The sequence below is a fragment of the Prionailurus viverrinus genome, chromosome B4 (assembly GCF_022837055.1).
Source record: "Prionailurus viverrinus isolate Anna chromosome B4, UM_Priviv_1.0, whole genome shotgun sequence".
NCBI classification, from domain to species: domain Eukaryota; kingdom Metazoa; phylum Chordata; class Mammalia; order Carnivora; family Felidae; genus Prionailurus; species Prionailurus viverrinus.
In genome coordinates, this window is record NC_062567.1 from 101,743,013 (window position 1) to 101,769,469 (window position 26,457).

General features: G+C 34.9%; 1 protein-coding gene across 10 annotated transcripts in view; it reads right to left on the reverse strand.

Annotated features, from left to right (window-relative positions):
- The window catches only part of PPFIA2 (PTPRF interacting protein alpha 2), a 477,511-nt gene that overhangs the window by 185,267 nt on the left and 265,787 nt on the right, over positions 1–26,457 (reverse strand). For all 10 annotated transcript variants that reach the window (XR_007154244.1, XM_047868603.1, XM_047868602.1 and 7 more), the window contains 2 exons: positions 14,769–14,870; positions 3,878–4,042 (listed from right to left, as the gene is read on the reverse strand). Coding sequence is in view for 9 of the 10 variants with exons in the window: in XM_047868603.1 (XP_047724559.1) it covers positions 3,878–4,042; positions 14,769–14,870 (267 nt within the window). In the remaining variant the exon portion in view is untranslated. The remainder of the gene's footprint in view (positions 1–3,877; positions 4,043–14,768; positions 14,871–26,457) is intronic.

Consider the following 26,457-nt stretch of genomic DNA (forward strand, 5'->3'; position numbering starts at 1 on the left):
TTAAGCTTATCAAACAACTTGAATATAGAATAACCCCTCAAATAAATTTAGAATGGTATCTACAGCTTGAGATTATATTACCCACAAAGTAATGAATCTAAAGGTGTCTCTACAAGAAAATAAAAACAATTTCTGAATATATTTTGAATTAGTTGTAAATCCAAAAACTGGGGCGGTAAATATCAATACATTATGAGATAAATGTATGATTCATATTTTTATTAGGATAAATTATTCTCTGTATTTAATTCATACTGCACTAATTTCTGCTAAACTGAATAAGACAAACAAACAAACAAACAAAAAAGGTGGGATGCAAAAAAGTAACTTTTCTAAGGCATAAAGAATCCCAACATTTTACCTTGTCTATATAGCTTAAATTGCATTAGCAGTGAAAAAAATATTGTCTCTGACCAGCTTTTAGCTTTTTGCTCTGCTCTGCTAAGCACAGCACCAGCAGAATGACATAATTACCTTTACTTTCCTTGTTGGATTTGGTGTGCTGTGGAACTATCTAGACATGATTGATATGCCATGAAAAATTATAATTTTAACTTTTTTTTTCCTAAATGTAAGTACACAGTTGATATCCTTAGCTCTATACGTAACCTTTTCTGATTTCTTTTGCTATTTAACCACATTCAACGCATCCATTGTTTGTAGTCTCTTAGTTAATACATGTTAATGTTTTAATTTATAGAACTATAGTATAACCTCTAAAATATTTATATACACCTAGAATTTTTTATTTATAGTTTCATCTACTATATCAATTTTCTTCATAAGGGTATAAAAAATAATTAAAGAAATTTTTCCCCAAAGGATGTTTCAAGGCTACATACATCCTATCCCTGAGATTTTAAAATAAAATAATTCCCTAAAAATAACAAATGTGTTTCAGGATGAAAAGAAACTTTGGTGGAAGAAGCATACATTCCAAATTAAAAGTAAGGTATGGCAGGGTTTCATTTTGGAATTATCAGTCCTATAACAGAAAACATTGTAAATGTTTTCTCCTTAGACCAGAAGTTCAAATCCAGTTTTGGCAATATGATATTAGATCACAGAAATATGTATGGAGTGCATATATATATTTACTATGAATTTTTACTTATCCTTAAACATGTATATTTATCATTTCCTCCAGCCTCCAAAATTGGTTAACACATTGGAGAGTGATATTCAAAGTTACGGTCAGTCTTCGCTAATAAGGAAAATTCAAACTTACAACTCAGTGGATGTATAAATAAGGACATTAATAATGACAACTGCCAGTAATTGTAACCATCCATAGCTATGCTTAATTTTCTCTACTTGTTTAGCTCTTCGTGTGTAACTTTACCCTGTAAAGTCGGTAGTGTCTTGTCATCAAGAAATGGTTAATTGCATCTTCTTCTGATCATCTCTCTGTATTATAACATAGTATCCATAGTACTTATAGAATGTTGTAATTTGTTTCCCCACCCTTCCTAGCCTCTTGAGTAGCTGTGAGCTATTCCTAGGGGAACTGTCCATGAAAGCACAAATTAATCCTTCAATAACTAAATAAAATGCTACTTAAAACAAGCATGTGGATCAACAGTAACACCAACATCTTTACTTAGTTTGAAAGTTTTATCAAGTGCTGAAATTTATTCACATTAACAGTGATACTCATTAACATTCAATGAGCACTTGCCATATGCTAAGTACCATATAAGAGTTTTTTGCACATCAGATCACATTTAATCCTCATGGCAATTCTATGAGCTAAGTACTATTAGCTCTCCATTCAAAAGAGGAAACATATTCAGAGAAGTCACTTGTCCATATCTGTCCAACTCCAGAATCCAAGCTCATAACACTTTTCCTTTAGACTGTTCAACAATACTTAGCTGATAATCAGTTCAGTTGCCTATGAACTAACTAATGTCCCTGGAACTTCTAGTGAGTTAGTACATACTATTACAACTCCTAGCGCCATAGTATAAAATGCTTCATTTAGTTATGCTAAACTCACTGAATGTCTACATAGTAGATTATTTGTCTGGTCTAAGTTGTGCAACAACTATTTTCTTCTTAAATGTACTCACACCCATCAGGTTATTTGTCCTGAATACTGTTTACTGCCTTGCATCCATTCTTTCATAAGATACCACTCAAGTGATGTGGGAGTGCATATAGGGAACTTCTAAGATCACACATTCTCAAGCACTTTCATTCAAGGCATTCAAAAGTATTACATTTTCTCTGGATAGGCCATGCTCTTCTTATACATCTGGGTTATTTTACATATTGATCCTGTTGCTCAGAGTATCTTCATTACTCTGCTTAAAAAACTCCTACACATTCTCTAATATTCAAGTCCAAATGTCATACCCTCTGTGAAGACATTCTTGAACTTTTTAAAATCACTTTCTCAAGTGGAATTAGTCACTTTTCCTGTGGCTCCCTATTGCACTGTACATACTGTTTCTTAACATTACCCATTATTGACACGTGAATCTCTAGCAATAACTTTGAACTTCTCAGTCGTAAGGACAATGTCTTATCTATTTTTGTTTGTCAAATATCTGTCTGACTTATAATAGACATTCCATAAGTATGAAGTCTTGCAAATTCTTAACAATGTATTTTTTTAATAATAAAGGGAATATGAACTTAGACATCAAACATATTAAGTATTTGATACTTGATAGTAGTGATATTATATTTATCAAGGATCTTTATATAATATCAATTTCTATCTTACTCAAAATTATTCATAAACTACTTTCCTCTCATGGCTAAAATGAAAAATAAGCTACAATTTCTTCTTAACAATCTAGAAGGTAGAATTATAGTTATCCTTATGCACATACTTCACATAATACCCTGGTCTAAGACCATCTGAAAGACCAGTGATAAAAGTATATATGTACATAAATTTTAACCAGAGCACAAGTGTCTGCATACTTAAAACCTAGATATAACCGGGTAATAATCTCTCATTTGGATTTTAATACTCAGAACTTATCAGGTACTTTCTAATTGAAGTGCCCCAATTCCCACTCTACAAAATCCTAAAGCTTTATTAATTTTAAAAAGTTAATTCTGTAACATTTCACAAAATTAAAATCATGTCATAAGCCTTATTAATCTCTCAAGGATATTATCATCATATTGGCTTATTTATGTCAGTCGAAGTTTTTTGAGTAACAGCTAAAAGAAGCTTACTGCCACTTTTTTAAAAAGACCTAAAGCAGGTTTTCTCCACTGATACCTTATGCTGTTATATTCAGAGATTCCTCAAAATATATACTCAGAATATATACTCAGAAGGTATCAGAGATCGAATAAAATGTATGCTTCTAATATAAACCTCCAAAGGTTAGAGTATACATCCAATTTATACTTCAAGATAAGTTGAATTTCCAGTTAGTGGTCTTCTGTGTTGGGGTCTATAGACATGCATTTCAGAGAGGGGCTGGGAGGAGAGAAAGAGAAGGAGAGAGAGGGAGACTGAATGACAATATTAAATTTCAAATGGCCATCTGGACTAGGACCATAATGCACCACAATAAAAGTGTAACTTGATAAGCCATAGATTCGGTGGTATTAAAAAAAAACAGGGTTATGAGCATCACCAATATACACACAATAATCCAGCTGCAGTTATAAAAATGATTTTCCTATAATTCAAACGTGTTTCTCTGTACTCATTTACGTCAGGAGTCAGCTGAGTCATGGATGAAGACAAGGAACCTGATGCTCATGACGAAAGCACAGTGAAGCTTGAAATCTCCTGTTAATACTCTTTAAAATTGGTAGCTGCAGTTTATTTTATTTTTTTAAATTTCAGCTTCACTGAGGTACAATCGACACATAAAACTGTAATCAACCTTTCTAAATACTCTACCTTTTCATCCAAGGCCTTGTGGTGCTCAAACAAAGATTTCAGTGCCTTGAGAACCTCGACTTCACTGGACACTCCCGAGGGGGACTGGGCTTGCCGTTTTACCACCGTCATTCTTAGCGACCTTTCGTGTCGTGACACCAGGCATTCCAAGTGCTCCAGTAACAGCTATTGGGCGTAACAGAAAATGTAATTACCCTAAATGCAATTATCTTATGAACACAAGTTACTAATACTTATGAATGACTTCTATCTGAAAAGATTGCAGCTTTACCTAGCATCTCATGATAACCTCAGAGTTTACCACAGGTAGCAGCAAAGAAGCACACACCTGAATCTAAGCCAGGGTCCATAAAAGGCATTAAAGGTCCATAAAACTGCATCTCTATCATATAATGGAATTAATCATTTAAAAAATGTAATGTAAATTCTTATTCATCCTTTTAGAAAATTTAATAATTTCAGCATGAGCTCAGTAGAAATAGAACACAAAACAGATGTGATCAAAAAGAGTAATTATTGAAGAACATTGCACAATGCATGATGATTTTGTTAGAAGAGTATTAAAAGTCACAACTAACTTCATACACATTTGGTCATTTAAAATTGTTGAATTGAAAGAAATGAGCATAATTATGTTGCTCTGAATGTGATTATAGTGATAATCACATTTGTATAGTGATTATAGTAATAGTTATAATCACATGTTGCTATAAAAATCACAGTGAAAATCACTAATAATTTTATTTACAATTAATTCTTAGGTTACATAATAAAAAGTAGATGCAACCAAGTGGAATGTAGGAACTGAGGTTTTGCAATAGTCATTTGGGGAAAAGAGGTTTTTAAATAACGGTCTACTTGGGAACCTACACTCACCCAGAGTAGCCTCTGGGGCCATGAAAGTCCAGTGAACAGTGTCTCAGTCTGTTCCAGACCTAAAGAAATTTTACTTTCAAATGTTTTGTGTGGGGCGACTGGGTGGCTCAGTCAGTTAAGCATTCGACTCTTGGTTTTGGCTCAGGACATGATCTCACAGTTTTGTGAGTTTGAAAGCCTCACTGGGCTCTATGCTGACGGTGCAGAGCCTGCTTGGGATTCTCTGTCTCCCTCTCTCTCTGCCCCTCTCCCAGTCATGCTATCTCAGTCTCTCTCAGGATAAATAAATAAACTTAAAAAAATAAAAATGTTTTGTGAATTGGGGCTCCACCTTTGTTTAGTTTAATAAGGCAGTTCTGCTGCTAAAAACAAAGATACCTGAAAAAAAAACTGTTGGGTTAACTTCTCAGTTATTAATATTTTGGTCAGGGAAGAATAATATATGAGCAGGAAGTTTTGTGGGAGAGATTTTCAGAAGGGTAGTGAAAAGGATAGGCTAACAAATGCCTATGTAAAATAAAGCAGAAGTTACTCAAACAAAAAAGGAAAAAGCAGATATAAGATACTGGGATGGAAAGAAATAAAGAAAACATTTTTTTCAGGAGTTTTCCTAAAGCTTACATTTCCTAAAGTAGTAAAAATGCTTGGTTTTCACAATGTCATTGTTCGATTCGGTGTCACATATTAGTGTCACATTTCTTAGTTCTTAATAAATTAATTTCTCTACATTCACCATCAGTAGTTATGGTTCGAAGTGTCAGAAAACTTTGCCATGCATTGGCACAGAAGAACACAAATAACTGAGACCCTAAATGTATAGATCAATAGGTAGGGATCATATTTAAGGGTCAAAATAATATTAATAGTTCTTCCGTGTGAAATGACACAATGTTTTCAAAGAGCTTTCCTTTTATTTCTCAATCTTTGATTATATTCATGGTATTCTACTCTCTTGAAGTCTACAGATACGTGTGTGCACTGGTTAAATCCGAGCTGTTTCACGTAGGTTATGGGAGTTTGTACAAACTTAACCCTAAAACAGAGAGTTATGGGAGCTGAAAAGAGGAGAGACCTACTTTGCATAGAGCAGTAAACAGATGTTTCATTGAGAGGATGATATTGAAACTGAGACTTAAAAGATGAGAAAGAGCTGGCCAAATGAAGAGCCAGAGGAAGAAAACTCCTGGAAGAGGGCACAGCTGGGCATATCGAGGAACTGAAAATAGACTGGTGTGGTTAAAGCAAAGTTTGTCAGGGAAAGGCTAACATCAGAGGATGTTGGAGAAATAAGCAGCGTTAAGTTCACACAGAGCCCTAGAACCTATGAGAAATAGGTTGCTCCCAAGCAGACTTTGCAGAGTCCAGATACTTGAGTTATCCGCCTCAAATGGTGTGCTGACACTGGCCCATACCAGCTTGTTAGAGGGGATTGTTAATTTTCAGGAATTCTGTGAGCCGGTGGTTAAACACAGTTATTGTTGAAGCTTAAATTATGTAAGCTTATAATTAAATAAATAATATTTGAAAAGATAATAAACACTCAAAATGTATTAACTCCTAATTATTTTACTAAATTCCAAATTTTTAATAAAATTCCTAAGTATTTTACCATTATCTACACTCTTTGGGGTGTTTACGTCTATTGCATCTGAAGGTAGAAATACCACAGGTTGGTTCCCTATTGTGCATCATTTCACTTCTCAGCTTTCAGTGATATCATGTTGGTAGCCTGAAGTCAGCCACCATGGGAGTATTAAAACCATGGGAATTCCAAATACTATAGGTTAGTGCTTTTTAATTTTTTTCTGGTAAAATAAATCATTTACCAGCATATCATTGTCACTAGCCATCAAGTCATCGGGTTGCGAGCCCAAACATTACAGAGCGGAGAAGGGCCATCATTACTGTGCCCTTTCTGAATCCCTGACCCATTGAATTGGTGAGTACAGTATAATGTTGTTTCTGAGGTTAAATTTTAGTGTGGTCTGTTATGAAGCAATAGCTAATCAAAAGATATTCTCTAAAAGAACCCTCAACTATTTAGCATGGTAACAGTACTGAGGAAAAGAAAATACCAAATTTCTTGGATGTTACCTCTGAACTAGGACTAGTTAGTTCAACAATATGCTAGACAAAAATTAATCACCTTGTGGATATCAGCCTATTTCTCTGGCCACCACAATATTTGTTCAATGGGTATAGAAAAGTGACCATGGTTTCAGGGATAGAAGTTATTCATTGACCTGGCAAAATGGGCTTCTCATCATTAAGGTTGATAGGGTTATCACCACAGCTGAATGGCCAAGTGACCAGCTGCAACCATCAATCTTGAACCCCTGACATGATAACAGTCCACCTAGAGGCCAGGCTAGTCACCTTGATGCAAGCAGATCACATCAAATCCCTTCCGTCAAGGAGGGGGTGTCTACCTTTTCTTAATGTAATAAATGTTTTTTTTTTTCTGGATATGGATTTGCCTTCTCTAATGGCTATGCTTCTACTGGCAATACCATTTTATCAAGATTTTTGCTTACAGTCTTATCATACACAACATTACTTCTGACCAAAAAAAACCACATTTTAAAGTAAAGGGGGTAATGCAACTGACTGATGCCTCCAGCCTGGTTTCACTACACTATCACATCATTCAGAAGCAGGTGATTCTATAGAACGATTAAAGGATCCAAAGAAGAGTCTGTCTTAATTCAATCTTGGAGATAACACAGTGCTAGGCTGGGAGGTTAACATCCTGAAATTATGTACTTAGAGCTGGTGATGAATATATATCAGTTCATCTACAGAAGTCCAAGAATTGAGGTTTAGAATTGGAATTTATAACTGCTATTAGGACTTTTTGACCAGCTGGAGAAAGGGGGATTTTTTTTTGTTATATTATATATACATAATGTATATTATTCTCCCTTTTTATTTTATATTGGTTACTTGATTCTGATTAACACTTAAAGTAGTCAGTAGGTTATAGAATATTAAGATATGATTGAGATTTAATTAGAGCAAGAGTATACATATGGACGAACCCTGGTTATGTAGCTACATTCATGGACTTTCTTTTTTGAGAAAAGGTGATTTTGTTTATGTTCAAGTATAGTTGTATTGCTGGATAGATACATGTCAGTACCGCTGCTGTTTAGAATTTTAATATGGAAGAGTACAACAAAAGTTGTAGTAGAGATGTATTTGTGGTTGCCCCCAATTTTTTGAACATATCCTCCATCTTTGATAGTTCTCTGCATTCTGAATGTCATCCTCCCAATACTAGATTCAAAACATTTCTCAGGCATGTTTAACCACTAGGTGGCAGACATGTGACTTAAGAGTCAGCCAACCAGAGTCACCCACATAGGGCAGATTCTGAAGGGAGCAGATGAAGAAACTTGCTAGCATGTGGGTCCATTTTGTTGGCACAGGTGGTAGCAGAGGCTGCATGTTTCCGGGTCTGGGAATGTAAGGAAAACCCACAAGGCTAAGAAATATGGTCCTAGACATTGTGCACAGAAGCTATGTTTAGAGATTTCTCATATTCCTTAATTAATGTCTTCTTGATTAATACAGTTAAGCTGTACTGCTTTATGCAATTAGGAACTTTCATCTATCTAATAATAACACAAAATAATGTGTTCTTTAAAACAGACTTCTTGGGGCGCCTGGGTGGCGCAGTCGGTTAAGCATCCGACTTCAGCCAGGTCACGATCTCGCGGTCCGTGAGTTCGAGCCCCACGTCAGGCTCTGGGCTGATGGCTCAGAGCCTGGATCTTGCTTCTGATTCTGTGTCTCCCTCTCTCTCTGCCCCTTCCCCGTTCATGCTCTGTCTCTCTCTGTCCCAAAAATAAATAAACATTGGAAAAAAATTTAAAAAAAACAAAACAAAACAAAAAAAACAGACTTCTTAAGGGCTTAAGAATACTGAATATTCCTCAATAGTTACTGAATACTAAGGGCTCCTGAATACTCCTCAATACTTAGGAAAATATTCTATAGAATATGTGCTTAATACTCACTTGTTGAATTGAAGTAAGATAAATGTAGCTTATCCAGCCTAGAGAATGTGGCCAAAAATGTTCAAATCTAGCGTATACCTACAGCTTTGAAGCTTACAAATTTAAATAAATGAAAAATAAAGAGGAATTCAATAAGATACCACTAATAATCTACTAATTACACACCTTTGCTAGGAGCTACACTTTTATTTATTTATTTATTTTGAGAGAGAGAGAGAGAGAGAGAGAGAGAGAGAGCACATGAACAGGGGAGAGGGGCCAAGGGAGAGAGAAGCCACGCTTAGCATGGAGCCCAAAACAGGGGGCTTAATCCCCATGACCCTGGGATCATGACCTGAGCCTGAATCAAGATTTGGACTCTCAGCCAACTGAGCCACCCAGGCATTCTGCTAAGAACTACTCTTTTTCTAATATTTAATAAATCTTGCCGAAGGCACTCTCCCTGGTGTACTCAAAAGACTGCAGGGACTACATAAATGGCCACTAGTTCTACAGTGTAATTCATTTCAAATGACCACAGATTAGGGGCGCCTGGGTAGCTCTCAGTTAAGCATCTGACTTCAGCTCAGGTCATGATCTCACAGTTTGTAGGTTCAAGCCCCACGTTGGGCTCTGTGCTAACAGCTCAGAGCCTGGAGCCTGCTTCAGATTCTGTGTCACCCTCTGTCTCTGACCTACCCCCACTTGCGCTCTGTCTCTCTCTGTCTCTCAAAGATGAATAAATGTTAAAAAAAATTTTTTAATGACCATGGTTTATATATATACACACATATACACAAACATAAAATATATCCATATGTACATATTGCATCATTGGAAATTTTTGAACTAAATTTCTAAAATTATACAACTTGTTATTACATTTAAATTCCACCTAACCTATGTGAAATTAATTCTTTTCCTTTTTAAAAATTTTTTTAATGTTTATTTATTTTTGAGAGAGAGAGCCACAGAACATGAGCAGAGGAGGTCAGAGAGAGAGGGAGACACAGAATCTGAAGCAGGCTCCAGGCTCCAAGCTGTCAGCACAGAGCCTGGCACAGGGCTCGAACTCATGAACGTGAGATCATGACCTGAGCTGAAGTCGGATGATTAACCAACTGAGCCACCCAGGTACCCTGAGTGTGAAATTATTTTCAATCACAAATGACATTCAAGTAGAAATACATTCTGGACTGTATACTAAATTTGGCTGCTGTAATACGGCCACATAATACATCACTAACATCTGAGAATGAGAAACTTCAAACTAGTTGCTTTTGTGCTCAGTGTACTTAACATCCTCTACCCTCAAATACTGTTTACCATCCCCTACAGTTCTATGTAAATGCTTAGGTCTCATGTGGCAAAAGTTGTGCTATTAGTTATGTCCTTAGTTATGTTATATGTTAGTTATGTGTCATCTTCTGCTTATCATATCCTATCAGAGCACTTTCAGATACAAGCACATATGCACGCACATGTGTCTTCACCTGCCTTCAACTGCTAGGGTCTTCCTTTCAATTGGCCTGTACTTTCTACTCATTGAGGAAGTATGTTTGAAGGGATTTTATTAACTAGTGTAGAGAGAAGTTTGTCAAAAATGGGAAGCTTCTCTTTAGTAATGGAAGGGGTCTCATTGTAATTAAGCGTTTATTTGTATAATTTCTTGGCTCAAAACAAAAGTAAGGGCATTTTAAGGAATGTTTCAAATTAGGTCTTTAATTTGAATTGAAGATAATTAAGTCTTTTAGTTGGTGACCTATAAGATAAAATTATAGCTTTACTATTTATAATTGACATTAAGAATGCCTCATAATTTCTTTTACAAAGTCATGCAATAGCTACTTTCTAAAACACTGCCAATAACATAAAACATTCTTTGAAATCTTCAGCCACAAAAACAGTTAAAATGGTTCCAAAACAATAAAAATTCTCCACTCTGATATTAAGAAACAATAACTGGTTTATTATTTCTGGTTTTCTTTTAGCTTTTTACTAATTAATTCTACTAAAACATGATAAGGTTTAGTAGTCGATCTGAGTTATGTTGAAATAATGGCAGGAGTAAATTATTTTGTATAAATATAATTTGCCTAAGTATGGTCAGAAAAGTTTTAGAAACAACAAATTTTTGGGGTGCCTGGGTGGCTCAGTCAGATGAGTGTCCATTGGACTTTTGATTTCAGCTCCAGTCATGGTCCCAGGGTCGTGCGATTCAGCCCACATCCTACTCTGATCTGAGTAGAGAGCCTGCTTAAGAGTCTCTCTCCCTCTCCCCCTCAGTCCCTCTCCCCTGCTTTCTTGCTTTTTCTAAAATAAAAATAAATAAATAAATAAATAAATAAATAAATAAGTAAATAAATAAAAATTAAAAAAAAGAAAAAATAACAAATTTTGCCTAATCATTTTTCTACACTTACAGTGTGATAATATTAAACAGTAAAGTTTTTTGAATGTTTTTATAAATATTCTCTACAATTTTTTAAATTTCTACTTTTGCATGGTAATTAATAATATTAGGATGACTTTTATTTGGATGTCCTAAATTTAATTACTTGAGGCAACTGAATTTACTGATTACTTTGATTTCTTTCATTCATTCATATTTTTGAGCTGGGGACCAGGTGTTACTATAGTGACAAAATGATAAATGGCCACAACTTTCAGCTCTGACATCAGAATAAATACCTCGTATTTATCAATTTGCACACAATTGATACAGAATAAATTACTGAACATTAGAACTGAACTATAGAAAAATGGACAAACTCTCCTTTTTTCCTAAACACAACCCTTGTATCATGTATGATTTGCAAGTGACATTAGGAATATGGTCTCTTAAATATATATCCTGTGGTTAAGCTGAGAAGTAGATACCCTAAATGTGTCACTTATAAGCTGGGTGGCCTGGGGCAAATTATTTATATGTTAGTTTTACAATCAATTAAATGGGAATAGTGAGATTTCTGTAAGGATAAAGTGAGTTAAACATACAAAACATTTAGAAAACAGTTCACATGTAATTAATGTTAGCTAGTATAATATGATCATTATTATTAATTGCTATATCCAATAAATCATTTATTGAATTCCCTCTGACACATATATTCTTAATTCATTCAAATATTATATAGTAGAGCCCTGTCTCATTTATTGTTTTGATGATACTCAAAATTAACACAAATACTCTATCCTCTTATGAGTTCTCTGCGGACTTTTTTTGTTGTTGTTATTTATCTCAATTCATGAGCAGATGTTAACTCGCCAACATGGAAAGAGAATGGTATCAGAATGCTGGAAATGGAGACACTCACTTCTACTTTAAACCGCCTCACAATATAAACCAAGAGCAAATTCTGTAGCTCTTTCTCTATGACTAAATAGTGGTGTTTACAGCAGGGAAAAACAAAACAAAACAAAAAACCCCAACAACAACAAAAAACAGAACATGTAGACATGTAGAAGGAGAAATTATTACATAAATTTATAAAAAGTATTACATTTTACAACATTGAGAGGGCATTATGGGGGAAGGAAGAAGATATGTTTGATTTTTAGCCCTGGATATTTTTTGGGGGAGGGTGATAGGTGATTATGTAACTTAGGAAGTTGATATGTAATTGATACTTTGCACAAAGAAGGTTCCATAAATCTTTTTTCCTTGGTTTAATCAACAACAAAAGTCCTCTACACGACTGCTTTAAGGAACGTGGAAAAAGTGTTTTTCTGCTCTATTTATGGTTTCAAAGCAAATATCATTCATGTTCAAAGTCATGTTTAAAATCAATGGCTTCTGTTACCCTACTGGAATTTAATATTTCTATCTTTCTCACTTTGACCCCTGAAGAGGTATTTCAAGTACAGCTTGCCTTACTTCCTGTATCCTCCAAGGTTCCTTTGCAGGTGTAACAGCTGCAGGTACTCCTGGACCTCGTGGAGTGTAATATGATGAATATTGTATGGATGCTGCTTCCTAGTTCTCTGAAATTAGTCACAATCAGGAAGGAATGAGGTACTCACTCCATATTGCAATGGTTTATTCTTAGGTAATGTCTTCTCTAAGCTGTTGTAAATCTTAGTTGTTGTTTTTTTTTTTCCATAGACGTAACTTGAGTAATTATGCCAGTGGTCTGATGGCTAAAGGCACAGGCTCTGAAGTTAGACTGCCTTAGCTTTCAAATGCCTTCTCTTCTATCTATTCACTGTGTAAGTTCTGGCAAGTTATATGCCTTTTTCTGAGCAGTTGCCTCCTCTGTAAAGTGGGGGTAATTATAATGTGTCCCTCATAGGCATTAAGAAGGAGTAAAGGGCTGTAGGGAAAAAAAAAAACTGTATAAAGAAGAAATACATAGCTAAAAGAAGAGTTTCTGGTGTATTTTAAATATGAGAATTAGTTGAAAGTCTACCAAGAAGTTTGCATTTCCCTCCATGTTCAGTTTCCGGATCCTACTTTTACATTTGGCTGTACTGTGCTACAGCAGGGAATGTAGCCTAAAGCATTAAAATGGAAAATAGTGAAATAGGGCAGAATAAATCTCATGGCAGAAATAAATTTTAAATTTGCACAAAAAATTATAACTTAAAAATCAAGGGTGAAAAAAATAGAAAAAATTCATCTGACACCCGATAACATGATCTAAACTGTCTTTGTTGTGTTCTCTTTGAGGCAGCCCATGTAACTGGCTCATCAAAGTCTCAATGAAAATCAATTCCTTGGGGGGCCTCGGTGGCTCAGTCGGTTAAGTTGTCTGAGTTCCATTCAGGTCATGATCTCACGGCTTTTGAGTTGGAGCCTGCATCAGGCTCTGTGCTGACAGCTCAGAGCCTGGAGCCTACTTCAGATTCTGTATCTCCCTCTTTCTCTGCTCCTCCTCTGCTTGTGCTCTCTGTCTCAAAAATAAATAAACATTAAAAAAAATAATAAAAAATAGAAAACCAATTCCTTGTGTGTATGCTGTGTGAATTCTCTTTACCATAAAATAAGACCCCTAAGAATAAGGAGATAAATCGAGTTTGATCATATAGCCATTATTCATACAATGCATACTTCTCATTAAAGGCACAAGCTCACTGTTTGTGGAGGTATTATTTTTATGTTACTTTCTAAGTCCAAGCATAAAATGAATACACTATTAACTATACCTCACTTTCTCATTTTATAGTATTAATCTGAGAGCGTTGTAACCCTGAAAATATTTTTCACCTACTTCATGTTGAAATTGAGTTATATATCCACACAGAAGTGTTTTTAGTAGAGAAATTTATAGGTAATCTGGTGATTTATATATTTTATGAAATTTAGTGACTTTTCCTTCTGAATGAGAAAATGCAGCATCTTTGATCAAATTCTGGACTTTAATGTCACAGGGCATAAGACTGAAAGAATATATGAGTTTCCAAGAACAGAATACAGTAAAGCCCATCAGTATCATGAAATCAGAACATCAGAACTGGAAATCTCAATCATCTTCTGAAATAGAAAAGGTATGCCTCTCTTAATTAGGAGAGTTCTGCTCCAGTGGTTTTATACATTCTCTCTTTTTTTTCTTTTTTAATAAATACTTTGCTGGAGTGAAGCGAGGACCAATGCCCAGCCACTCCCTCACATCACCCCACAATTGAAACTTACACCCTCTTAAGCCTCACCTCTTCTGCCCACTTCCAGCCTCTGGGGTATTGGTCCCTTACTCCAATACAACAGTTTGGAAGTTTGAAACTCACTACTGAAATCCAGCCCTTCTTTTTAATCTCAAATAAAGCAAAAGAAAGAGGAATAAAAACATTTTCTAAGGCAACATAGTGATTTAGTAGCTGAGACTGTAATTTAGGTTTCCGGCCTTCCTGTTTTGAGTTTTATAGAATATTCTCCTTAACTTTAAATAACACACTATGAGTTAGTATCTGCTTAAAGTCTTCCTCAAGCTTTAAAATATTTTATTTGTATGAGTATACAAGAGATAAGTCACTGCATTGTATATGGAATTAATTCCAAGCAGAGGCAGTTTTATACTTACTCTTGTGTTGTTTCTTTCAGCTTTCAGTTCAGAAATTTCTTCTTCCTTTTCTAGAAGTTGTTCCCTACAAGCATTGAGTTCTTTTGTCAGTGCAGCAAATTCCTGAAAAGGGAATAAATACATTTGAAGACATATTTCAGATATAAAAAGAAATGTCCCACAGGGATAAAAAAATCAAAATATAAACTTCTGAATGTAAAAAATGGAAACAATGACTTCAATGACAGGAATATAAATATATTGCTATTATTAAAGTAATTTGGTTCCGAATGTCAGAGAATGCTAATCCATGATATTTAGCATTCACATTTTATTATAATATGTTGCTCAGATGAGTGTATAAAATATATTTCAAAATGTATCAGATACATCACATTGAAATTACTGGTTTAAATCTGGCCAATTTTGTGAACAACTCCAAAAATCTCACTTTAATCCCTATTTAGCAATGTTCAGACTGAGTATACTAAATCATCAAAAATCAAAACACAAAACAAAACAAAAACCATTACCAACAACAACAAAAATCCTACTAAATACTATGCTATTTAGAGATTAAGATGTTCATTTATATGTTAACAAGATGAAAAAAGAGAATGTACCTCTTACAAAATAATAAATATCTAAGAGTTAATAAAATCATCTAGCAAATTATTAATTTATACATTATTCTGTTCTTCCCTTTGAAGCATAAGCACCTTGTGAACTGGGACTTTGTCTAGACTTCACTGCTATACTCTCAATGTCTAAGACGTAGCGTGTACTCAGTATTTATTTTCAATAAAAAAATTAAGGGTTCTGGAGTAATCCTCTCTCCATGTGACAAATGACACTTTGGAGGAATCTTCAACGGCTTCCCCAAAATGGGATCAGAGATTGTATAATCTGGGTATTTTTACCATGAGGCAGAGAGTTTAGACACAGTAAAGATTACTTAAAAAGAAAATCAAGAAACTTAATTCAATTATTTGGCTATTCCAATGCGTAAACAAATATTATTTTAAAATAATTTTGAAAAATAGTAAAGAGATCCATGTTATCATTACAATGATCATTAAATTATTTAAAAGTTATTCTCAGTAATAAAACTGAGAATTGTTAAATCTTTGCCAAATATTTAAATATTTGGGAAAACGGCCCTGTGCTCAGAAGTCACTGTCAGAGGATCAAACATAAAAATGAAAATCAGGGAGACAGTTTGGTTAACCTAACCTCTCTAAAGGCAAATATAGTCAAAAGTAAGTGAATATGATGATTATGCAAAGCTGGGAAAGATTTAGGGTTTATATTTTTGTTTGCTTCAAACCATTTATTTTGTTGAGTTTCTGAGTGGCTATAGCCCAAGTGGGTACTTCAAAAACCTCAGAGCAGACTTAGAGCTTAGAATCAAGATGAAAGAATTCATTGTTACACTTAGGCTAGCATTATAGATAAATGTTTTCTCCCCCCATTGCTGCCTGCTTAAATGTTGTTGATAGTCTCTGAGCATATTCTTTAAGTGGAGAATGGAAATAAGCAACAAGTAGAAAATAATAAACATTTCCATAAAAAAAACTTTTTAAGAACAGCATAATTTTGTTGGAGAAAAGAAGAAAGTGACAATTCCGTATTATATATTGTTAACATAGGCATTTAAAAGTAATCTTTATGGATATTACTAGACAAAACATAAATCAAATCTATATTTAACATCATATCTATCAATTTAAAAAATATATCTGGGTTTATCTTTCTAGAGGTGCAGCTTACTATATATGTACAGAAAGACAAAATACCAGAAGGAAGAAATATTTCAGAATTTTAACATGATATATTTCCAGGTGGTAAAAAAATAAGTGAGGTTTGTTTTTTTTTTTTTTTCTGCTTCCTCCTATGTATTTTTATCATCAAAACTCTCTACAATGAAGAAATATGCTTTTATGCTTAGAGAAGAGAAAAATACAAATTTATAAATGTACTGAAGCAATCACGTATTCAAAACTGAGGACGGCAATTGGTCAAGATGTTATTGGCGATAGATGACTTTGGATTTGTTTTATTTTTTATCATGGAACTGAATCCGAGCACGCTATTTGGTGACTGCTTGTATTAAGATTAATTTTAAATTTATTAACTTCCTAGCAAATTGCAGGCACTGCTTGACATTCCTTATCTCTTCTTGCTCTCCCCTAAATAACCAGTCGGGTAGTCTCATTCCCATTTGATGGCTGAGAGAACTGAAATACTAAGACTCAAATCTTAAGTTCATGAAGCTCACAACCCATAGAAAGAGGGTTAGACTGTGAACATAGTTTTCTAGACCCTTTGTCTAGTGCTCTTCTACTATATCACTTCGCCCTAGCTGTTTGTCAGGTTTATATGATTCAGATTTGAAGTGCATTTATCAGTAAGTTTCCCCCCCTTATCTGAAGAATTAGATAACCATTACGTAAACCATCCCTCTTACTCAGTCCAAAGGGAGTATGGGGAACTAGAAGGCCCAAGGCAAAGTATACCTTCCATGCAGAGTAACAAGAATTTGACAAGCACATTCTGTGTATCCGGGACTGCATTAGATGCAGACATCACATATAGAGTTAATCATCAAATGTTTTTATACTTTTCCTGTGACATTTGTCTCCTCTGTACCTACTTCTCCATCCTTACTGTGAAAATGAACTGAGTTTTATATATCTTTTATGAGATAATAATTACACCAAAAATAATTAACACTGATTCAGCCCTTACAATATGCCAGGTACTCTGCCAAGCAATTTGTATGATCTCATAAATCATAATAAAACTCTGTAACAAAATGCTAGAATGTCACTAAATAAAACTAAACACTCTTACATGCAATCCAGCAATACCACTCCTTAGCATTTACCCAAAGGAGTTAAAAAGTATGTCCACATAAAAATATGCACATAGATATTTATAAAAGTTTTATTCATAATTGCAAAAACTTTGAAAGCAACCAAGATGCCTTTCAATAGGTGAATGGATAAACTTTGGTACATTCAGACAATAGAATATTATTCAATGCTAAAAAGAAATGAGCTATCAAGACAGGAAGAGACACGGAGGAAACTTAAATGTATGCTACTAAGTGAAAGAAGCCATTCTGAAAAGGCTATATATACACTGTATGATTCCAACTATGACAAAAGCAAAACTGTGGAGATCAGTGAATGACAGGGTTTGGGTTGGGGAAGAGCACAGAGGATTTTTAGGGCAGTGATAATACTCTGTAAGGAGAAATGTTAGATACATGTCATTATATACTTATCTAAACTCATAGAATCCACAACACCAAGAGTGAACAATTACCAAGAGTAATGTAAACTGTGGACTTTGGGTGATAATGATGTGTTAATGTAGGTTCATCAATTGTAATAGATGTACCATTTTGATGGGGGGTGTTGATAATAGGGGAGGCTGTTCATGTGTGGGGGTAGGAAATCTCTATACCTTCCCCTAAATTTTGCTGGGAACCTAAAACTGCTCTTAGAATATACAGTCTTAAAAACAAATCTCACTGAGGCCTAGCGAAAATAAGAAATTTGCCCAATGTTAGAGAGTCAGTCAGTGCTATAGATGGTAACTTGTTTGTTTTTTCCTCCTGATCTTTCTAATTTGTCCTTCTTTCAGTCTTTGCAAAAAATTTATTGGTCTCAAGCTCACAAAACTTCTCAGAGCTTCCTACTTTCAAACACACCAAATGTAAACAGACTTTAACTTTTAAAATTGAAACGCTCTAAAACATGGCCCTTTCATAATTAATTCACTTTATCATTGAACAATAACTACCCTTTTGAGCAGGAGTCATTTTGCTCTGCCCTGACATTAGCATTTCATATGAATTACTTAATCTCTTCCCTATTTTTCAGATGAGGATGCTGAGGCTTATTATGGATGAATAACTTGCTCAAGGTCACACAGCTACAAATAATCCACCCTGATTCCAAAACTCCTTAATTTCTGCAACACTGCCTTCTTTGGGCTGAAAATGAAAAATTATCAAATTTCTTAATAGTTTCAATTGATACAAACTTATCATCCTTCTTATCCATCCACCCACACAACATTTATGGGGCACCTACTACATTTGAGACCCACTGCTAGGTGCAGAGGACACAGAGATAACTTAACACTAGCTGCACTGACCTCCTAGGTCTTTCAGAATTCACATTTGAGGGGCATTGGGGATTTCTGTCACTAAAAACCCATCACTAAAGTTACACACACTTAACTTCTTAATGTTAGTCTACATTCTTAGAGACATTGTTGATTTACAGGTGACTCTGAAATGTAAAGCCTCCTTCTTAGAAGGTCCGTCTTCTGCATCTACCACAGATTTTTCTGTCTTGTTTCTATTTCCACCTTTCCATTTCCTCATCTCTCTCTGTTTTTCGATTTCTTTCTTTCACATACTATCTCTTAAACATCCTCTTCCTATACTCCTTATATTTCCTTATACTCTTCCACATCCTCTCTGCCTAATTTATTTTTAAATTAGCAGTATACATTGTTAATGTTCTACAGTACCTTGTCCAAAATCTATCAATGCATTTACTAAATTGTTTTTAAAATAATTGAATTATGTGTTCATCTTCTCTAAGTAACAGTATGGCCCTTTAATACAAGGTTGCTATCTTGCTTATTTTTATATTCTTAGGATTTAGCATAGTTCCTGACAAATTATACACTGATTCCTTGTTTTTACAATAAATGAATGGATCACTTTTGCCAAACTTTTTTACTATAATAGCCAAATGATTTTTAAAAGGTATCATTTGGTAGTTATTTCTTTTTCTGATATCTTTAGAATTTGCACAACATATAACATGTCTGATATCCTTTTTATTTTGTAGCAGTTGTTTTTGTCTACATCTGAAATATTATGCTGTGCTATATTCTACACAGCAATGGCATTATTGTCTACTATGTTTTATTGCATGTATATATAAAGTGATACTATTATCCCAATAATTCATGCATTCAGATGTATTATTAACCCATTGACTATATTTTTAAAAAATGTTTATTTTTGAGAGAGAGATAGAGTGCAAGCAGGGGAGGAGCAGAGAGAGAGGGAGACACAAAATCTGAAGCAGGCTCCAGGCTCTGAGCTGTCTGCACAGAGCCTGACATGGGGCTTGAACTCACGAACTGTGAGATCATGACCTGAGCCAAAGTCAGACGCCTAACCAACTGAGCCACCCAGGTGCCCCTGTTCATTGGCTATATTATATTGTCTTATTCATTCTCAGAGAAAAAAAATACATATTTAATCCATGTTACTTCTCTAGCCTATTGTTTCCCAAACTATAGTCTATACAACTGTATTTCTGTAAGATTTTCAGAAAAAAAAAATCCATAGTCAAATGAATTTAGGAAGTGATTTACATTACATATATTTGCTGTTGGAACAACATTATGGGCATCAGAATATTAGAGATTCTGAGGAAAGCTGGCTTTGTGGCCGAGAATTGGGAACAACCTGGATTTCCATTTATAGAAAATGGGTGAATTAAATATAGTAAATGCACATGATGGAATACTGTACAAAGGGCAGAATGAATAGGCTACATCTTTTTATAGAAATATGGAATGATTTCAAAAATATAATTTTAAGTGAAAAAGTTAAGAAACAGAACACAGTGTTTAACAGTATTTTCAGAAGCTGAGGACAACAAAGATAAATGTTGTAAGAAAACTTCATTCATAACTTCACTGTTTCTGAGTTCAAAGGAGTCTATAGGAAGAGCTCAGTTTGCTTTGAATCACTGAGACAGGACTAGTAGATTAGTTACCAACCATAGGCCATATTCAACAACTTTTCAGACTAATCGTTTGTTTTCCCAATGATAGTCTGCCAAAATTCCTACTTTTCCCCAGGACCAAAATGACTTTCCGTACTCTATTTGTTTCTTGTAAATTTAAAGAGCAGTCAGGACACAAAGTGCCATGTAAGTACCCTCAAACCAAAGGGGATGTACTGTTCTTTGTTAACACATACTCATGCATCTGACACACACACACATGCGCACACACATGTGTACACACACACATTTCTATGAGCACTCCCTATGTACTGACACTATTCTAAGTGCTAGGTAGATGACAATAAAAGAGGCAGCTTAAAATCTTTGCTCTCAACATGTTTATATACATTCAGGTATTCACCATTGAAGCAACTTTTACTCAAGAGTGAATCATTTCTAGCTATATCAATCACACTAAAAACTAATTCTTCACAATGTAGATTAATTCCTTTAAAATATAAAGCAAAAATTAACTCTTAGGACTGCATCAAAATCAAAAGCTTCTGCACAGCAAAAGAAACAAACAACAATATATCTGATAAAGGGTTAGTGTCCAAAGTATATAAAGAAATTATAAAATTCAACACCCAAAAGACAAGCGATCCAATTAAAATGGGCAGAAGACATGAACAGACATTTCTCCAAAGAAGGCATACAAATGGCCAACAGACACATGCAAAGATGCTCAGCATCATTTGTCATCAAGGAAACACAAATCAAAACCACAATGAAATACTACATAACACCTGTCAGAACGGCTAAAATAAAAAAAAAAAGAAAACTCAAGAAACAACAAATGTTGGCGAGGATATGGAGAAAAAGGAACCCTTGTGCACTGTTGGTAGGAAAGCAAACTGGTGTAGCTCTTGTGGACGGCAGTATAGAGGTTCCTCAAAAAAATTAAACATAGAACTATCCTACGATCCAGTATCACACTACTGGGTATTCACCCAGAGAATATAAAAACACTAATTTGAAGGGTTATATGTACCCTTATGTTTATTGCAGCATTATTTACAATAGTCAAACTATGGTAGCAGCGTAAGTGTCCACTGATAGATGAATGGATAAAGAAGTTGTGAGATACACACACACACACACACACACACATATATACACACACACACATACCTAATTCAGTCATAAAAAAGAATGAACTCTTGCCATTTGCAACAACATGGGTGGTGCTAGAAAGTATAATGCTAAGCAAAATAAGCCAATTAGAGAAAGACTAATACCATATGATTTCACTCACATGTCGAATTTAAGAAACAGAACGGTGAACAAAAGGGGGAAGAAAAAGAGAGACCAACCAAAATACAGACTCTTAAGTATAGCAAACAGATGGTTACCAGAGGGGAGATTGGTGGTGGAGGGGCGGGGGGGGAGATGGGTGAAATAGATGAAGAGGATTAAGAGTACACTTATCTTCATGAGCACTGAGTAATATATGCAACTGTGGAATCACTATATTGTACCCTTGAAACTAATACAACACTGTATGTTAATGACATTGGGATTTAAATAAATAAATAAAGCCAGCCAAGTAGATAACTGTAAGAATTCTATTATATATGTATATATAGACAGAATTTTTTGTTTTTTTAAAAATTTAAAGTATCATTTCTTATACACAAACACAAGTCATCTAGTTTCTGTATACCCCTAATTGTAATTTACAAGTCTTATAAACTGTATGAAATCTAAAGTAGTCTATTTCAGCTGAGTTGCTAGTCTTACCTCTTTTCTCCTCTGCCCACATCATTCTCTTCTTAAGCTGTTATTTCTTGAGCATTTTATTATAGGCTTGGGATGTTGCTAGGAACTTTACATCTGTTATATCATTTATTCATCATGGCAGTCTTAGTCTCCCCAGAACACATATAAGAAAACTTGATTAAAAGAGATTAACTAACTCTAGCAAGGTCCATGCTAGATATGGCAAAGCCCAGGCCTGTCAGATCCCCAGAGCAGAGGTAACCTGCTTTTGTATCTTAAAAGTGGTTTTGCCTGTGCTTGCTGGGATGAGAGCTAAGGATGAACTTGAGAAATTCAAGTGTCTGAGCTGCTAATATTTGAAATAATAGCCTTTAGGTCAGTGACTTGTTCTCAACAGGTTTCATGCAAAGAAGCTTCTCTTGTTTTGGTTCCTAGATGTGTTATTCTCAAAGTGAAAATTACGAGGGCAGAATACAGATTGACTCAGTTCCGGTGCCTAATTACGTTCTATAGGAGTAACCTGGACAGAGGAGTGTTTAGATCAGAACTTCCTCTAGTCATCGTTTCTCTTCCTTTCTCCTCATGTCTCTTTTCACCTGGTAATTCCCTGAAGCCCACTAGGCTGTCCATCTTCAGACAGATGCAGAAATTTCTACTTTGATACATGTTCATTTTTAAGTGAGTTTTCTGTTATTTAATATTAAACATTGGACTGAAATAGACTACTAACACTCATTTCAGAATGTTGTGCTTACTCGAGGGGCTTTATTTGGGGGGAAAAAAGACATATTTTCTATTCAAACAAATGGTTGAAAGGCTTTATTTAATAGGTGAATCCTCACCTCAGAAAAGCAGGTCAGGAGAAGCTGTGTGACAAGAGGGAAATTCAACCTTTTAATTTCAAGTTACTGACACCAGGCAGCAGTCTCCAGAGTAATCTCTGACAATCCATTCATCATAATTACAATTTTAACCCTCTTTACCTTCCCATTAAACCTGCATTCTCTACTCTTGGGTGCCACTTAATTAATTAGCTGGCAATGGCCTTATTTCTGCAATTTATCTGAGTATGTACTGGCTGAAGAAGCGTAAGCGAAAATCAGTCGGAGAGAAAAGAGAAAAAGGGTGAGCTGGAATTCAGCTTCACTAAGCACCACCAACAACCTCACCAACCACAAAAAAAGCAACTTTTAAGTTTATTCTCCAACCATCTAACATTTGTGCAAATCAAAAATAGCTCTGAGGAAAGCATATGGCATGGAAGCATGCTGACTTGACCATCTAGCATTTAAATTAGACAAAATTAACGACTTCAAAATGTTTTTATAATGACTTCCTTAGGCACTATCTCCAATTTACTATATTTTGGTGTCTCATCTTCTGAAAATTGAAAATTCTTCTAACAATTTTATTTGTAATGCTCAGTGGAAAGCTTTGGATTTTAAATCTACATTTCTTTGGATATAACTGCACATAAATTTACATGTATAAGGATACATATTTCCTTCCCTGAACCATAGGACATATTTTCTAGAACAAATTAATAGCAGAAATATCACATTGAAGAGATGAAAACAAAAAACAAAAAGTCTTAATAGAGTCTTTACATTATCTACACACACACACACACACACACACACACATATATATATATATATATCTCAGAATATCAGGTATAAACTCACAAGAGTCTGTAGATTTTCAGTATGAAAACAAAAAAGCATTTGTTTTAAAGAAATTTATATCCCATCTCTCTCTCTTTCTCTCTTTCTGTATGTATATATACATTTCTTTTTACTATTATTATTGCCATACTATGTTATGCAATCAAATGCAGTATTAATGACCTCTGGTCTCATAATTGCCTCCTAGACTTGCATGAGCTCAGGAAAAGCTGTCACCCAAAATTACTGTGCGGAACAGCCATATCTCATGGTCAGCCTTGGGCTAAATGGCTTGCAGGTAGGCTCGCCTGCATAACTAATACAATTTGACAGGCACAACTGGACTCTCAGAGTTTTCACAGAAATTGTTGAGTAAGGCTGCCCAATTTAAAAGGAAAATGAGATTTAAACTCCGTGCAAATAATATTTTGTGCCCCCTTGATTTTTATGTATCCATATTCCAACAAGAGAACTGTGTTGTCTTTTCCCTACAACTGTATAATAGCAAATTCTATTAATGTATTACGGTCACCCGAAAGATGTGAGTCTATTTAAAGTCAATCAAGCTACAAGACTCATTTTATGCTAGATGTGGACACAGGTACCAGGTAACTTTTGTTTTCAAAACTTTTCCAATCAAGGAAACTGGCATCATCTAAAAAATGGATATTTGTTGAAATCAAGGATAGGTGCTGTCAGGCAGGCTCGGGCTGTCTGCCCATGAAGCCATGTTCTTACCGTGCCTCAGTTACTACATTTCCACTGAAATGTTCCCATCTTCTATCTTATCTCTGCTCTTCTTTCTACTCTTTAATTTGTCAGTCTGTGTATAGAACTGCCCCAGGTATCAGATGCTCTTTAAAAGCAGCTGTTAGAAATAATTCAGTTTTGTTGTTGAATCCCAGAGGACAGGCAATGCTATCATAGATTGGCTGGGGACATATTTAGAGGGAAGCACATTTTTCAGCAACCCCAAAATTGACTACTCTGCATTATGACTTCTGTGGGCCTTAAGTACTTTTGCCTTTGTGGGCCCCTTCATTCAAAAAAAGTGTTAAAAGCTGTATTTTGTGATTGTGTTGATATAAAGATTAATATAATCTAGATTGGACAATATTCATTTTTGCTTTTAATTTTAAAAGTAATTGGAACATTTGCATGTGCCCCTAAGAATATCGTGAACCCTAAGCAGTGCTTTTACTGTGCCTAATGGGTAAATTGGGCTTATACTCTGCCTACTCCTGGAAGTCATATGTGGCTTTCGGAGTGAAACAGAGCTAGGTTCATATCTAAACCAACAGTAGTGAACTTTTTAAGCCACAGTTGTCTATGTAGGAAATGTAGGTAGCAGTGCTTTCTTATTTGATGAGTGTGGGTAAAAATGAGCTCATTAGTCCATATGATTCAGTGGTTGTGCTCCTTCACATTTATCCAAAGGAATTGAAAAACGTAAGTCTGCAAAAATCCCGGCACGTGGTTGTTTATACTAGCTTGATTCACAATTGCCAAATCCTGGAAGCAACCAAGATGTCCTTCAATAGGTGAATGAATAATAAATTGTGGTTCATCCAGACAATGAAATATTACTCAGTGGTAAAAAGAAGTGAGCTCTTGAGCCACGAACAACATAGATGAACTTGAAATACATATTACGAAGTGAAAGAAGCCATTCTGAACAGGCTACATACTACATGATTCCAGGTATAGTTTAAAATTTAAACTATGGAAGACATTAAAAAAACAAAAAACAAAAAAACAGCAGTTGCCAGGAGTTGAGTCAGAGGACGTTGGCATGAATAGATGGAGTACACAGGATTTTTAGGCTGTGAAAATACCCTGTATTATAATATAATGATAGATACATGTCATTATACATCCCCCCAAATCTACGGAATGTACAACACCAAGAGTGAGCTGTAATGTGAATTATGGACTCGGATGACACTGATGTGTCAATGTAGATTCATCAATTATAGAAAATTCTTGATAATTGAGGTTGGGGCATGTGTGGGGGCAAGGAATACCTAGCAAATCTATGTACTTCCCACTTAATTTTGCTGTGAATCCAAAACTGCCCTACAAACATAAAATCTTAAAGTAAATACATAAATACGTAAATAAAACAATGAGATCATTAATATAAATGTGACTAGCATAGGTCCTGGTTACAACAGATGTCCAATTAATGATATACACTCTGTTATTTTTTAGCTATGTGTGGTTATTCTATATACACTTTTATTTTCTTCTAAGACCCAGTTTTCCATATTAGGATTTTATATTTAATTATATGCTTTAGAATATCATGAATTTTCTTTTCCCATTCATGGCAACTGAAATGCAACTCAAGAGTCACATAACTGACTTAAATAAATCAGTTAAATAAATTTCATTGAGATCCCTACTCCCTGCCATGCACACGTACTTTTCTTTTGGAAGATCCTAATATTAAATCAGGGATGGCAGGAATGCTCTCAAGAGGAACAATAAAGAAAGGAT